The sequence below is a fragment of the Helobdella robusta genome (genome assembly GCF_000326865.2).
Source record: "Helobdella robusta unplaced genomic scaffold HELROscaffold_24, whole genome shotgun sequence".
NCBI classification, from domain to species: Eukaryota; Metazoa; Annelida; class Clitellata; order Rhynchobdellida; family Glossiphoniidae; genus Helobdella; species Helobdella robusta.
Window position 1 is genome coordinate 2600889 of NW_008704261.1, and position 16274 is coordinate 2617162.

At 31.8% G+C, this 16274-nt stretch overlaps 2 protein-coding genes across 2 annotated transcripts; one reads left to right on the forward strand and one right to left on the reverse strand.

Annotated features, from left to right (window-relative positions):
* Positions 1 to 212: 212 nt before the first annotated feature.
* Positions 213 to 8491, forward strand: HELRODRAFT_172841 (hypothetical protein; the record flags this gene model as incomplete). The annotated part of the gene is made up of 7 exons (XM_009019475.1): positions 213 to 300; positions 3627 to 3740; position 4161; positions 5981 to 6095; positions 6779 to 6868; positions 7262 to 7493; positions 8430 to 8491. 7 exons carry the CDS (start codon positions 213 to 215, stop codon positions 8489 to 8491), a joined length of 702 nt encoding a protein of 233 aa, XP_009017723.1.
* A 1236-nt stretch (positions 8492 to 9727) lies between these two features.
* On the reverse strand, positions 9728 to 11410 carry HELRODRAFT_172842 (hypothetical protein; the record flags this gene model as incomplete). The annotated part of the gene is made up of 1 exon (XM_009019476.1): positions 9728 to 11410. One exon carries the CDS (start codon positions 11408 to 11410, stop codon positions 9728 to 9730), a length of 1683 nt encoding a protein of 560 aa, XP_009017724.1.
* Positions 11411 to 16274: the final 4864 nt, after the last annotated feature.

Here is a 16274-nt window from a genome sequence, read left to right on the forward strand (position 1 = left end):
CAAAAACTGCGATAAATGATATTTCAATTGTCGATTGTCAGTATTTAAACATGTGCCTCAATATAAACGTGTGCAGGTACTTCACTACGAAACGCATGAAAAGGACGAGATAAACTTCAAGATGCCTTCAAGAAAAAATCCTATCCGCCACAATGGATACAATGTGATTTACGCTACTCCGATTTCAACATCCTGGGGAAATTTTTGTTGTGATGGCAGTTTCGCCATTTGACATCTACTATGGACCAATGTCCGATGAGGTATTGAGAAAACTCAATGTTTCCACATTGCAAGACAACGGTTATATATTTCTATGGGTTACAATAACAGCCATTCAATCTGGAAGAAAACTTTACAAATGTGGAATTAAAAGAATGAATTAACTTAGATAAAAACTAACCAGCTTCAAAAAATAGTCCGAACAGGACGAACTGGACACTGCTTGAATCACTCGAATGAGCATTGCTGAATCGGAGTGAAAGGATACTTACCCGTCAATAAAGGTCTCGATGACGTTGTCATCGTATCAGAACTCAGATATATTATACAAGCCGCAAACCCGACAAAATATACGGCATAATTGAGATGTTGTCATCAGGCACGAGAAAGATCGAACTTTTTGGACGATTGCACAACGTGCGACCGAACTGGGTAAAATTAGAAATCAACTGCCTAATATTATGATTGTTGACCCCAAAATGAAAAAAGCATTTTCTAACTCATTCCAAAATGGAAGCTGCTCTAATGAACAACCTTTAATTTTGTTCAACGTGATAATTGAACCACAAATGCATGTAATACTTTTTGAAGATGAATTTATTTTATTTTGACGTCATCTGAATTATCGACGTCATTAATATCATATTATTACTATAACTTATTTATTTTATTTAAACCGTTATTTATATCTTTTAACTGAACAAGTGTTGTTACGCTAGAGCCGAACTAAAAGCTAATAATAAAAAAATTAATCTTAAAGTAAAAACATCATCATCATTATCATCATCGTCGTTTGTCCAGATGATGTTTGCCCGCAGGTTAAACCGTCGTTTGTCCATCTTTAAGATGTTATCATTATAAGCAGCAAATCTGAGGTGATGATGACGATGATGGAAACAATTGTGATGATGATCATGTCACTTTTTATAACCATCTTCGTTGTTGTCATTATCATCATCATCCCATTCATAATCATCATAATTACTGTCTAAATTACCATCCTCATCATCATATCGTCATCATCATAACAAGACCTTTATTATCATCATTATAACACATCATCAGCGCGTTTAGATTATAGAACCAAGAATTACCGAACATGCTACGACAATTATAATAATGACATTAATGATGACGATGATGATGAAAAGCATGATATTGATGATGCCAACGACAGCTATGATGATGTGTTTATATGTCTAAACATGTTTATAGGCGTGTATACATGTGTGTATGTGTGCATGTATTTGTGCATGTATATACGTGTTTATGCGTGTATATGCCTATGTACAAATTGACCCTTACTAAGCAATCAAAACATGTGATAAATCATCCAATCAATTTAGTTTTCCGTAGTTTTTTATTTAATAGGCAAAGCAAAAGCACTCTATACAAAAATATAAATCCAACCTAACTAGTATGATCAAAGGTATCCACACTGATTACAAAATCTATTCTCTAAATTATGATCTTTATCTAAAATGTCATACAGAGCTAATAAACTTTTTAATTGCTTAAGGTAATGAAAGCTATTTCATTTGAATTGTTATACTATAATTTGCTAGGTACAAAATCAACCTGTTTTCAGCATTCTTTACTGAAAATTTTCAAACTTTTAAAACTTGTTCAGAGAAAATTTATGCATTCAAACTTCTGAATGAAAGAAAATGGTCATTACAATCATCAGATTCTTATATTTTTTAAATATTTATTTATATTTATATTAACATCATTATTATATTTGTACTGGTAAACAAAATATTATAAATTCACAAACTTTACCCGTGAGATTGACCATTATTATGAACATTATTATATGATTAGATAACTTTGATAGATAAAAAAATTAAGTAACTAATTCTAAAAATAAAATGGCAAATAATTTAAATTATTAAATAAATGACACTACCTAAATGACAGACAATGCCAATCTATTTGTGTCTTCTTTGCCACTCAGAAGCAGAAGAAAAATTTGTAAATTTGTTGGTTTAATGAATCTTTCAATATATACTTGCCAACCACAAGCCACCAACCCAGCAAAAGAAATGTTGTTCTCGACAACCCCCAATCACTATGCCGCTAGTCAGACACGCCGAAAAGTCGGAGAAAACGTTTTTATTATCAATAACATGAATTTAAACTACAACTAATTTAAAAAACACTAACTAACTAGTTGACTAAAAAACTACGGAAGTTGAAACCAACGCGCTCACCCAATATCGCCCAACAAAGACAAGTTATGTTTGCGTTGTTGCTGTTGTTTTTATCATTTTTATATCAACTACCACAAAACGTTCTACATTATTATATTTTAATTAAAATACTCAAAAACAATTTTTAAAAGCAATAATCATAAACTTAACAAAAAATCATTTTAACACTAATAAAAATAATTCAAAACACATACAAAAACATGAACATAACATTATTTACAACATAAAATAACAACTAAAAACATAAACAAAAGAATTTATAGCATAAACAAAAATATAAACGTAAGAAAAATATAAGCAAAATATAAGAAAAATAGTTTTTGTTCAATCCAAAAACACCACCACGCTAATAACAGACATCACTGAAATGCACCAAACAGGCAGGCACAGAATGAAACTTTTTCGCAAATCTTTATAATTACACATAAAACTGAACAAAAATTGTACATCAAAATTAGAATTAATTAGAGATACAAAAATGGAAAAAATTAATTACAAAAATATAAACATGAAAATAAAGAAATAAAATAAATATCAACTTTCAAATTATGTTTTAACGTCATGTTGCAGTATGTGTTAAACGTCCAGTAAAAATGAAACTCGAACAATTTACTCGTTTGTTCCTTGGTCAAGTTTTTGTATTTGATTTAGTCACTCAGATTTATTCATTTTCATCACCACTACCACCATCCTCACCGTTATTATCATCCCCATTGTCGTCATCTTCGTTAGTTCAACTGTTGACGTCTTCCAACCTCACTTCTTTCTACCAAAAGTTACAAGCAGATCCCAGCAAAACGTCATCAACAACATCGTTCGAAGCAACAACTACTACTATTACTACAACTACCACCACCACTACTACTACTACTACTACTACTACTGCTACTACTACTACTACCACTATTACTACTACTACTACCACCACTACTACTACTACTGCTACTACTAATACTACCACTATTACTACTACTATTACTACTACTACTACTACTACTACTACTACTACTACTACTACTAATACTACTATTACTAATACTACTACTAATAGTAATAATAATAATAATACTTTAACTACTACTAATACAATAACTTACAATATTACTACTACTGCTGCTACTACTACAACTACTAAAAGTTTGATCTCCACGAATAAAGTCTCATCCAACACTGACAATGATTTATGTTCTGTAGAAAAACCGACACACTCGACGAATATAGATACATCTCTGTTGCATCCCTTCATTACGGATGATTCGACGGCCGCACTGATTACTTGCGCATCGTTGTGTCGCTATTCAGTACCAGGTCAAGAACTTTGCTTCGGATTTAATGTCAGATTTGATCTGATGATGTGCGATTTGTTTCGGCATCGTCCGATATATTTCACAAAACAATTCGGATGTGTCTTCTACTCAGTAAGCTTTATATTTTATATTCAGGATTTTTGATTAAGATTTGGTTTTGATGTAGATAAAACAATATTTTTTATAATTTTAGTTTTTGTTATAAAAAAGCAAATTTTTGAAATATTTAGTAAAATGATTAATTCATTTGATAATTCGATTACCATTAATTAATTAATTAATTAATTAATTATTATTATATTATCATCAGCTCAAGCCTGTCAACGCTTCCAGCCCAATTGTAGTGATTCCGACGTATCCACCCCAGAATTTAATCAGTAATCAAAGTTGGTAGTATTCATAAACTTTACCCGTCGTTTAGCGTTAGTTGAAAGAATGATACATGATAACTCAGCAGTGATTGAATGATTCACACTGACCTGGTTCGAATGCAAAGTGCTTCCACTGTCACGAGTTTTTGCATCTGTGTGTCGTTGAAGCAAACGCAGTATAAAAAAATTAGTTTCACCAATTTAGACTTTTAACGGTTATGATGATAATGATAATAATAATAATGATAATAATAATAACATTATTAATAATAATAACAACAATAATGTAAGCTCTTTTGTTATCCAAAAGACGAAAAAGAAAAGTAACATAAAATCGAATTAATCGAATAAATTGTAGTAAACGTTTTTTAAATACGTGTTTGTTAGCTTACCGAACGTTGTAATCAGAAGAGATTATCATTTCTTGAAAGCTGTTATATGAGAGCTTTCCTGACAAATTTTAACTGGGAACTTCGACTATTCTACAATGTGGAATTTTAGAATGTAATTTTTTATCGACTTTTTTTTGTCATCCGTTAGCAATGGAATAAAGACAAGTGCTCAAAATCGGATTTCTGCTGACCCGCAGTTAGTGCATAGAATGTTGGTTTCGCTTGAACCACATCAGGAAGATTATATCTCCTTTGATGTGGCTGTTGTAAGATGTAGTCCACAAACTTTTTAGCGTGACTTGAAATAACTGCTGAGTTTAACTTCGAATGCTTTTGTCTAATTTTCAAGTGATCTTTTAATCGGCTTGATTTCAATTTTAACGATAAACGTTTCGACACGCTAATGCTAGGTGGCAGGGATAGCCGATCCCTTACCGATTCGACATTCAAGGGGTCCAGGCTGCTGCTTATCTAAATCAACAAGCCTCGTAAAATCAAAGTTTGAGTGAGATTGAATGTGTTTGCGTTTTATTTCCAATTTCCATTGAGTGATAAAGGATAAAACATTTTTAAGGTTTTCAATCAGCGGTTTTTAGCTTCTAAGTTGTTTTTTAAACAAAATATTTTTTCAAGCTCTGATTTTTAAATTGATTGTAAGCCTCCATATTTAGCCGCACTGTTGATTTTTTTCTCAATTATTGTCGTCACTTTTGTGATACATAAATTGAACAGAAATGGAGAGACGGAATTCGGGAAGTTGAACTTTTTCAGCCGGACAGGACACCGAAACAAATCGGCTTAAATATTGTAAAATAGATTTTCAATATGGAGTGAGATGTTTAAATGGTCAAGGAGAAAAAAAATGGTATCGGGGATGACTTCACCAAACGCAAAAATCTAAAAGTGTGACGACGATAGTATATTGACGTTTCTTCCCGTTGTTATACTCGTGTGTGTTAACATCTGGGTGGGTTCAGTCAAGCCATCAACATTAGTATAGAACCTTTATAGATAGTTTTTATATATTGGCTTGTTACCTTAAAAAATGCTACAATCTGTAACTGAATGTAAAAAATATTTCGTAAATTGGGTTGCTCGTAACTTTTTTCCAAAAATTTGTTTAGTAAATCCCTTTCTCAAGCATGTGGGAACTGTAGAAGAGGACCAATGATGACTTATGGATACGATGGTGGATAATTAAAATATCGGGCATGTTTTTAATTGCATATCTTTGTCTAGAGGATCGTAAAAAGACATCGTAAAAATATAGGATATATATATAGTCAGGTTTACAGCCAAGTTTCCAGAAGAGAAAGCCAAGTTGTAAATGAGATTTATGTAATTGCTTGGATTAGTTTATTCTTTCTATTGCTATCGGTATTCAAATAAACGTTCCACAAAGTTTGCGTTTGAAGCAGTTGTGTTCATCTAACGGAAATTTTGAACCTACGGATTAACGAACACTTGACGATCCTTAGAAGCTACAACACTGGTGTTGGAAAAATAGAGATCATTGAAGTTATAACATTGGTATTGGCAGTAACGAAGTCAAGGGATACAACAGTACGTAAGTTGAAAGCATTTTTTGATAAAGTTAGAAATGAACATTAACCTCTAACCATAAAACTGGTTTCTTGGAAGTCGAATTCCAAGGTGAGATGTTTTTATATTTTCAACTTTTGGTGATAATGGTTGGTTGCTCGCTGGTGGAGATTGTTGCCAAATATTTGGAGATGCTAGAAGCGATGATGACGTTATTCAACTTTTTCTTATTGTTAAAGGTTTTTTATGAGTTTTGCATGGCCGTTGATGCTTTTTTAGTCCTGATGCAGCAGCTATAATACAATTTATCAATATTAACTAAATAATCATTTTATAAATTTGAATTTAAAATGTTAAAGTTTGAATATTTTAATTTGCAGGCACTTGTATTTTTGCACAGCGCCAGGAGTGTCGGCCAGTTTTATCTAACGATCATTTTTTGTAATATAGGCGTTTAGTTTTAATAATCGGGAAAACAAAATTTAGAATCAAGATAAAATAAACAACGAACAAAATTGAAGTTATTAAAAATATCGCAACCTTTCTTGCGATTCAACGTGTAACGATCTAGTTTTAGAACCAACATAAAAATAGTGAATTGAACAAATTTGGCCAACACTTTTTTTACGCACGCTAAATAATAATAATAATTATTATGATAATAATGATAAAAAAATAACAATTTCAATAAAAAAAATTTCATTTAAAAACAATTTTTTTATTAAGCTTTGCAGCTATCGTCAACAGATTCTCAAATTTTTCTCGTTCAACTAAAACTTAATTCATCATCACTGTCCTTCAACAAGAGTTGGTCTGAATTCAAAGTCGGTTTTTCGGTACCAGGTTCATCGAAATCGCAAAATAACGAGTCAAACACAAAGAATTGCCACCATGAAAATACATGGAATGCATATTGGTTGGGTAATGAACTGTTATCTCAGTTGACGAATAAATATAAATGTGGTCTTCATTTATATTTTTATGCAAATATTCGTTAGTTCTGCTTTTGTGTATTTTTTATGTTTATTTTTTAAAATTTGAATGTTTATGTTATCTTCCTTATTATAGTTGAAAATTTTAGTTTAAAAATATTTTTAAAACCAGTTTATTCTAATTTATTATCAATAGACCTAGATTCGGGTCCAATACCTAGGATACATAGATTCCGTCCCATTACTAAATTAAATGAACATAAACAACTACCAACAAAACAACAGAAAACAAAACACCACCACCATAAACTAACAGTTGGCAAATCAGAACTTTACCATTCCCATTTTGACCGCTTTGTCGTTGGTTCCGAAATTTCCAACTACGAATTGAACGATATAAACCTTTTTAGTGGTTTGAAGGCTGGAATGTTGATGAAGAAAGGGATGAAATTTTCAACTTATGACAATGATAGCGATGCTAATCCTGATGGAAACTGTGCTTCGTTATATAACGCAGGTTTATGTTGGATTTGACGTTTTAAAAATATCCTCCTATTTTTTTATTACTTTTACAAACATTTCAAATGACTGTATTGTTACTTTGATTATCTATAATTTGAGGTAAATATTAAATTATTTGTAAAATTAGTGTTGGAGTCGGAGTCGGATATTATGTGTTTTATACTAAAATAAATGCTAACATTTATAATACTGAAAATAAATGCTAATAATGGAAATAAAATCACATAACTTTCTTTCAGTATGTTTTAAAACACTAATATAGAGTAATTTTACTAAAAAAACACTTAAAATGACTGATCTTAAGTGTTCTTTAAGTATTTTTTAATCGGTGATGGTAAAATTATAATGCAAAAGTTTAAGGATTTTCCTGGTAGTCAGAACATGAAATCGGGAATCAGAATCGAGAGTCAGAAATGAGTCGGAATCAATCAAGGAGTAGTCAGAAAAATTTTTATCCTACTCCGATACTACTCTGACTTTTATTTAAGAATGGCAGCCTCTCGTAAATAGTTCATTTATTACTATATTGCAATATCTTTCAATGTACTTAATAATAACAATAATATGAACATTTTATTGCACCAATTTGCACAGTTGCTTCAGAGGCACTCAATTTTTATAGCACCCTACTGTCGGGTGCGCTTAGTTGCTGTTTGCAAAGTTCATTAAAATTGCATCGGATGTTTCTTTATTGTTCTTTGAGTAGTTGTTGATGAATGTATGGAGGTAGGTATGTGTAGATGGTGGAGTATCCCACATGAAACACACGCGAAGGAAACGATGGAGTTAGGGCGGTCTCGTTGTCCGTTGTGATCAATAATAAGCTGGAATCGTTCCGTTGGTTTCATCATTCCGGTTGACAATGATACGTTGGCGGCGTTGACAATTAAATTTAATTAACATATTTTTGACGAATTGCAATCCGAAAAAGATTTCGGCAGCCTGGAATTGCTAAAAAGCAACGCCCGAAACACCAATGTCAACGAATCATAGACATCGCAACATTCATCTTACACTTACTAGTTTTAATTAACTTTGATTTGTTTTAGAGCGAAAGATTAATTCAAAATTAGTTAGTTCTAATTTTCGAATATTTATGTTTTTAATTAATTCTAATACATTTAAATTTAAGTTTGTATGTTTAAAATCTTTGGTATCTTTTCCAACTCTGAAACTCTAACATTTCTAGAATAGAATAAAACACTTTCAAGTGTTTTTATTACTGATGATTCCTCTGTTTCTAAATTTATTAGTAGGAAGAATTCCAGTTGCCCGTTGTTGAATATTTGTTATCTGATGTCTTTGTTCTATGAGTATTGTTTCGGCTAGTCATAAATTATAATGGCTGCTATTGTAATGTAAGATTTCAACATTGTGGTTCAAGATTTGTCTAGTAATTTTAGTTTTGTGTTTTTCTTTCACGTGATTCTTTATGGTGTCCGAAAAATTCATCGTGGGGTAAAATTCATTGTGAGGCTTATTTGAAGTTAGAGTTTGTGCAATTACACACCTATGAATGTTGTACATTATAAATACATAGTATATATATATATATATATATATATATATATATATAATATATATATATAATATAGTTAATTACGGCTGTGATTCGTCGGTAAAACGAAATCCTGATGGCGACGTAGTTGACAATTGAGGCAGGCGTATCGAGCGGTCCTGCCAATATTAGTGCCAACCGTTTTCTGTAAACCTTCCCGAAGAGGGTTCGATCGCGAGCAAAGCTAGTGCTATTAGCTTGAAATTCACTTGAATTCAAGTAGAAATTTGTTGAAATTAATTGAAAGAAGTCGAAATGTGAATTATTTTCAAACATTCATTAATAGATCGTTGATTGAACGACAGTAGGGTAGCATGGGGCAAAAAGCCACCTCTAACGTTTGGCGGTTGACCACACCCAACAACTCGAACATTTTTTAAAGTTTAATGCTGCCTTAGCTAGATTGGTATGTCCACCACCTAATTCTACAATTTAAATTATTCAAAAATACACTTTCTGTGTTTTATGAGGAAAACTATAGAGGTCTATCAAAAGAGCTTCTTGCCCCATACCTGGGGCAAAAGGCCCAAATTAAGAAATTAACAAAACAAGCTGTGATTACAATGGTTATAGCTTTAATAGAAACAAAATGCATGGAAAAAAATGCTTTATTATTTTTAATAAAATGACAAAATAAAATTTATTAAAATTTTAATGTTTTGTTTGTAATTTTAATCATCACACTCAATACAAATAAAAATGTCATTATAATCCTCTTCTAGTCCTTGGCAACCATTATGATGCCAAATGCAATATTTTTGGCATTTGATCCACTGACGCCCAGTTACATCTTTACAAAAAATTTGTGTGCAAGTCCCACATGGAGTTGTATCTTTGGTTCGTTTCACCGTTTTACTTTTTTTATCTAATAAATCTTTAGAACGCTTTATCTTTTTACAATTTTGATCATCTTTTTCTTGTAGCAATTTTTTGTTTGGTGAGGACGTTAGCAAGGTAGCTCTTTCAGATTTTCTTTTTCTACCTCGTGGCGTTGATGATTTTATTGGTCCAACAATTGACTCCAAAAGGCTTTTTGAAGAAATTGATTGGTTTGGGTCATCTTCAACCACTGATTCAATGGTTTCAATCAATGAATTTGAATGTAAATTCAAATCTAAAGCAGATGATGGTAACGGTTCATCTGTCAAATTCGAAGGATGAAAATCTTCATCTGAAAATACGTTCATATTCGGTGGCCAAAGACCTGTGGAAGCAAAACCATTTACTGCTTTGTCAATGGTAAGACTTTTGAAATAAGCTGTTTTGAAAATTGTTGCAATTTCATAGAATGTTATTCTACGGCCTTTGTTTGTCATCATCCAGGAATCAGCTGATGAGTTATAAAATGATTTCAAACTTTTGAAAAAGGTTTTATCAAGTGGTTGCAACTTGTGTGTGCAATGGGGAGGAAAAGTTAACATTTCAATGCCATTTTCCTGGGCAAACATCACTGACTCCAATGTCTTATGACTATGATGACCATCTAAAAGTATTAAATGCTTGTCATTCACTGATGGTTTAACAATAGAAATAAAATGTCGTAACCATTTCATAAAGCACTCACTATCGGACCAACCACTCGGAGTGCATGTCCCAATTGATTGTGGTGGACTGTCATTCATTAAAGAATCCACTATTCTTTTTCTTGGAAAGATAAACATAGGTGGAATAAATATTCCGGCAGCGTTCATAGAACATAAAACAGTTACTGTATGTCCACGTTCCCCGCTTGTAATTTTTCCTATTTGTCTGGAACCTTTGCTGCCAACAATTTTCACTGGTTTCTGAACAGTTGAGATTCCAGTTTCGTCCACATTCCATATTTTCATAGCATTGTAATTTCCATTGTTGAGAGTTTCAAGATATATGTCGAAAAATATTTTTACCTGCTCTTTATTGAAGCCAACTAACCGTGATAAATTTATCGCTTCCGGCTTTCTAATAGATAGCGTTGGATGTCTTTTTAAAAAACCATACATCCAGTCTATCCCTGCCATTTTCATTTCAACCTTGAATGGATGGCTTAATTTCATTTTTTCGGCAAATTCAAAAGCCACTTTCCTGACGTCTGTTGTGGTCATTCCGAAGAGTGATTTTTCCATACTTTTAATAATTTCTACTAGTTCTAGTTCTTGGTCCTTTGTAAAAATTGAGTGAAAATGTCCCAGCTTAATTTTTCCAGGAAATTTGGTCATGGCCATCTGATGCCTTTTTAAAGTTCTTGCAGGGACCCCATATTTTTTGACAGCCGTTTTTAGTGGCATGCCATTCGTTACTGATTCAACAGCAATTTTCAATGATTCATCATTATAAGACGAACATCTGGTGGATTTTCTTATGTAATTTCTTATCATTTTCAATCTTCAAAAATTAAAATAATTTTAATTTAATTTTAAAAACTTATACAAAAACAAAAGTTTGAAAAAATTTTAAAAATATAATTTTAATTACAATTATTGGCTGCCTTAAGTGAAAATATCTAAAACTTGACAAATAGTTAAAACAATTAAAGTTAGCCTTCTTGCCCCAAAGTAAAAGAGGCGTTTTGCCCCAAAAGAGAGCGCGAAGAATAAATTAAATTTTAATTAACAAAAAATTGTTCTAACCAATTTGAAGTTGATTTTCTATATGTAAAAATGATTTCTCCTCACAACAAACTACTCCTAATCACAAAAAATTATGTTATTTTAACAAATTTTAAAAGAAATCGAAAAACAAAAATTATAACACGAGCGATATTTGACCTACAAATTCTTGAAACTTTTTTAATAAAATAACCAAAGCTCAATACCACGCGGTTTTTTATTATAAATAATGTGGGTGCGTTCTATTTTTCAAAAATTAATTTAAAAATTTTCGGACTTGAATTAATTCGGAGAAATTTGAAAAAGTGCTTTTTGCCCCACGTGGCGTTTTGCCCCACGCTACCCTATTGACGAAGGTCAGGAATCGAACACAACACCAACAACTGTACCAATAAATTGATAAATTAATTAACTGAACCGAATGGTGAATAGATTTCGGCATTTTAATGATCGAACGATGGTTAGCAATAGGTCTAACTATTATATTGCACGATAGGAATTGAACCTACCGACTAATCAATGCGCTTAGAAGCTAAAATTTCGGGTCTATCCACGAAGATATTCCGCTCTATCACGGTTATTGTAATCTTGTACTATACGTTGAATTCGAACTGCCGTGTCTCAATAAACCTTTTGGCTTGGAGGCGTTTGGCACAAACAACATACTGTTTTATTTTTCTTTCATTTAAAGCTTGTTCGTTTTTCAAGGATGAAATGAATTTTCATATTGTTGGATGGCTAGCTCCAATTAGCTCACTGAAGACTCTGTGCTACCCTTCGCAGAAATTGTTGGTGTTTGGCAAGCCGTTGAGATTGTAGCAGTTCTACAGGTCGTATGCACGATGAATTTTCTACGATGCATTTTCCCCCAAGATGAATTTTCTACAAAGAATTTTCCCACGATAAATTTTCCACGATGAATTTTCCGTAAATCGATTCTTTATAGTACGATTTTGTACGTGTATCGTGAGTCTTTTCGATAACTTGATCATCGTCATATCAATGTATTCGAAATTATGGTGCTGATTAGAATACAAAAATAATCATTATTTCTATCATCATCTTCTTCTTCTTCTTCATCACCATCATTGTCATCATCATCATCTCCATCATCACTAACATCATCATCATCATAATTTCACTCACCAATCAGGCTGGTGGTACGCCCCCGTCGCAACAACCTTAGGTTTATGCGGTGCCACGAACGTCAACACGGGAGACCCTTACTTCGTGATCTACAACGAAGCAACCATTTACCGTTTGCTTAGTTCGCAGATGTGGATGCAGTGTTATTAAATGTGTAAGTAGAATTGACACTATAACGCTTATTTGTTTAGATGCCTTTATTAATTTGTTAAATACATATAGTAACATGTATGTAAAAATAATCGGACACAAATATAAGTCAAAAAACAAAGTAATTATGTTTAGTTTTCATTATATAACTTTTTCATTCATCAACATATAAATTAGACCAGTTTTTTTCGAATGGATGTATGAATGCATGTATGCATCAAATTAAATCAGAAATACTTTTTATTTACCAGAACAAAACACAAACAAAAAGAAAGTTCGAATAACATTGATTGAATGATTGATTGCATGTATGATTGTATGTATTGAGAATTTTTACATTATTTAGTTTATTACAAATTTATTATTTAGTTTATCATATATTACAATACATTATTAGAAAAAATAGAAAAATTTAAATTAATAATTAATACTATAACGATAGAATTTAATGAAAACGTAATGGCCTTTAACTTAATAATGTACAAATATACAAATATATATATATATATATATATATATATACATATATTTATATTATACAAAATATATAAGGCCATTATATCAATTAATCAATCAATGATCCTCCTTTTGCCATCAAGGGACCATCGAGGGCGATGGTGTACATCAAAGCATGCTTTTCAGTGGCGGATCTAGACAACTTTGACGGGAGGGGGCCAAAATTTTGAAAATGTTTAAAAGTTTAAATTTTTTTCAAATATGGATAGGAGACCAAGATTTATGGAAGCGTGGCCAAAATTAGGCTCGCGACCTTTTTTTTGATATAAACTGGTGTTTTTTTATGCAAAAACTAAGTTTTTTTAATAAATATACTGCTCACAACTGGGTGATGGTCTCTCCGGTCTTAACCCCCAAGATCCGCCATTGAATGTATATGTATAATGCATATACATTCAGTGGCGGATCTTGTAAATTCAGTACTGTATTTTAATAGCGCTCTGAAATACCCCTGATTGTTACCAGATTTGAGATCTAATGCACCGTCATCCCGGTGTCCACGCAAAGCAAAATTTTGCCTTCCACAAAGTTTAATAGTTTCAATAATATTGTTAAACAATTTTCTATTTTGCTCTATTTTTGTGGAAAGAGCGGAATTTGATAACTTTAAAACATTAGTTTTATTTTTAATCAAACTCAGAAACATTTCTGATTTTTATGTAGCCTTTCTATGAAAAGATGTCGCTTGATGACAGCGACATTGATCTAAAGCTGATTTATAACGATTTAAAGGTGATATAACAAATACTCCGACAGAGCCACATGATGGATGTCAATTTGCATAAAGTACACAAAACCTACAGAATGCTCCTTTTTCAAATCAGAATAAAACAGCCAGGAAAATTCTTGAAACCAATGGAATTTAAAAAACCGTTGTCTTTTACCTTTCAACACAAATGGAAATTTATAATTCTCGTCAGGTTTTCATGAATTTTTCAAAAGATCGTATCTTAAATCATTCGAAATGCTTAGGATTTCTGCAGTTGCATATTGTCCAATATCTAAAAGTATTAGTTCCTTTGAAAAACTATGACATGAATTACCAGTTTTGTCTGAAACATCAGTCATGTCATCGTTTAAATTTAATAAAAGTCCTTCTTCCAAGACATCAAATTTTATAATTGTAAAAAAAACTTTGAGATTAAATTTTTTTATTTTCCTACCAGACCTGAATAGTTAAATACTACAAAATTAATTCAAGTCTTGCCGGGTAACGACTGGTACGCATTAACCCTAACACCAAAAATGTTTTTATGCTTAGCCTATTGCTAATTTTTTTAGTTGAAAATACAAATTTATTTCATATGCAATTATTGAAATATCTAGGTATTACCATTAACGGCCTCAACTGTATTGAGATCATCGCACTGCTTCTGTTTTTTTGCCGGAGTCGGTTGAAAAAAGTTTAAAATACTACTTTTTTAAAAAACATTTTTTTAAATTTTAAAACGAATTCAAATGCAAACTGATTTTATGAAACACAAAAAAAATAATATAAGACGTGCCAAATCGTAAACGGAATAAAATGTGAACTGCGAGCAAAACATAAAATTAAGAAAAGTCTATATAAGTAAAAACTGTAATATTTTTTTGATTTACTTTTTGTTGATATTATTTTCAATAAAAGAAATATACTAAGAAAACATGAATTATTTTTATTTTGTGCCGCAAAACACTATTTAAGTTTAATATATGAATTATATTCGAAAATAAACTTCTATCAAATTTATATAATAAATCAGCGTTATTTTTATTGTTAAAAAGAGTCGATCTCAAAAATTTTTATATTATTATTTAACGCCGTATTTAATTGAACTGATGATAGCTGGAGAAGCCATGGCCCCCCCCGGACCCTCCTTAACTCCACCACTAATACTTTTTACATTTATATATAGGCCATTATATATATATATGTAGATTTTCGCCGGGCGACATTCGAATTCCGCACCACGCGGTCCCGAACCGCGTCCGCATACGAATATCCACCCGAGCCTTCGCTTCGGCGGAGTCTTTCCTGGCCGGGATCCGCCACTCTACAATAGACCCTCTCAGGGTCTGAAAACACGGGCCGGGCGGAAGTTTGTTCGCGCCCTGCTTGTTGACTAGAAACGCCGACCTCGTCAACTATCAACAAGTCTTCTTCAACATCCATTATTTTAGGTAGAATAATTAAGTCGAGCCAAACTTCAAGTGTACACTTCTTTTATTCAATAAAAGAAATAAAATAACAAACAAAATAATACAAATCAAACCTCTGTCCTTATTAAAACAAAACGATAAGTCCAAAATTAATCTATTAATAATACAACTGACAAGCAAGAGACCAAAACCTAAAATTAAGATAACAAACGACCAGCCTCTTTATATCTCAACTCGCGGCCTTTTATATGTTTTTACCGCCCTATCTACATAATGCTTTCTATATCATAGAAAATTCTATACTCCTATCTATACTCTCTTCCTATACTCAGAAAAGCGATACAGCACAGCAGCGTCGCTTATATGGCATATCAAATAACAAAATATACATGCATAGAATGACTAGTAAATAAATATATAGATATGTATAGGCGGCACGCCTCAAAGACGCAATCATTATCATCACAATTTCACAAAATATACAGGCGGCATATCTCAATCGCGCAATCATTATCATCCCAATCGTCACAACTTCACATATATATATATATATATATATATATATATACATATATATACTGCTTATTGATTTATCTAAATTGAATAGTGAAAATAGAAAATAATGATCTCTCACTTCTTCATTTAAATTGTAGAAGTATACTTAACAAACTTCATGAAATCA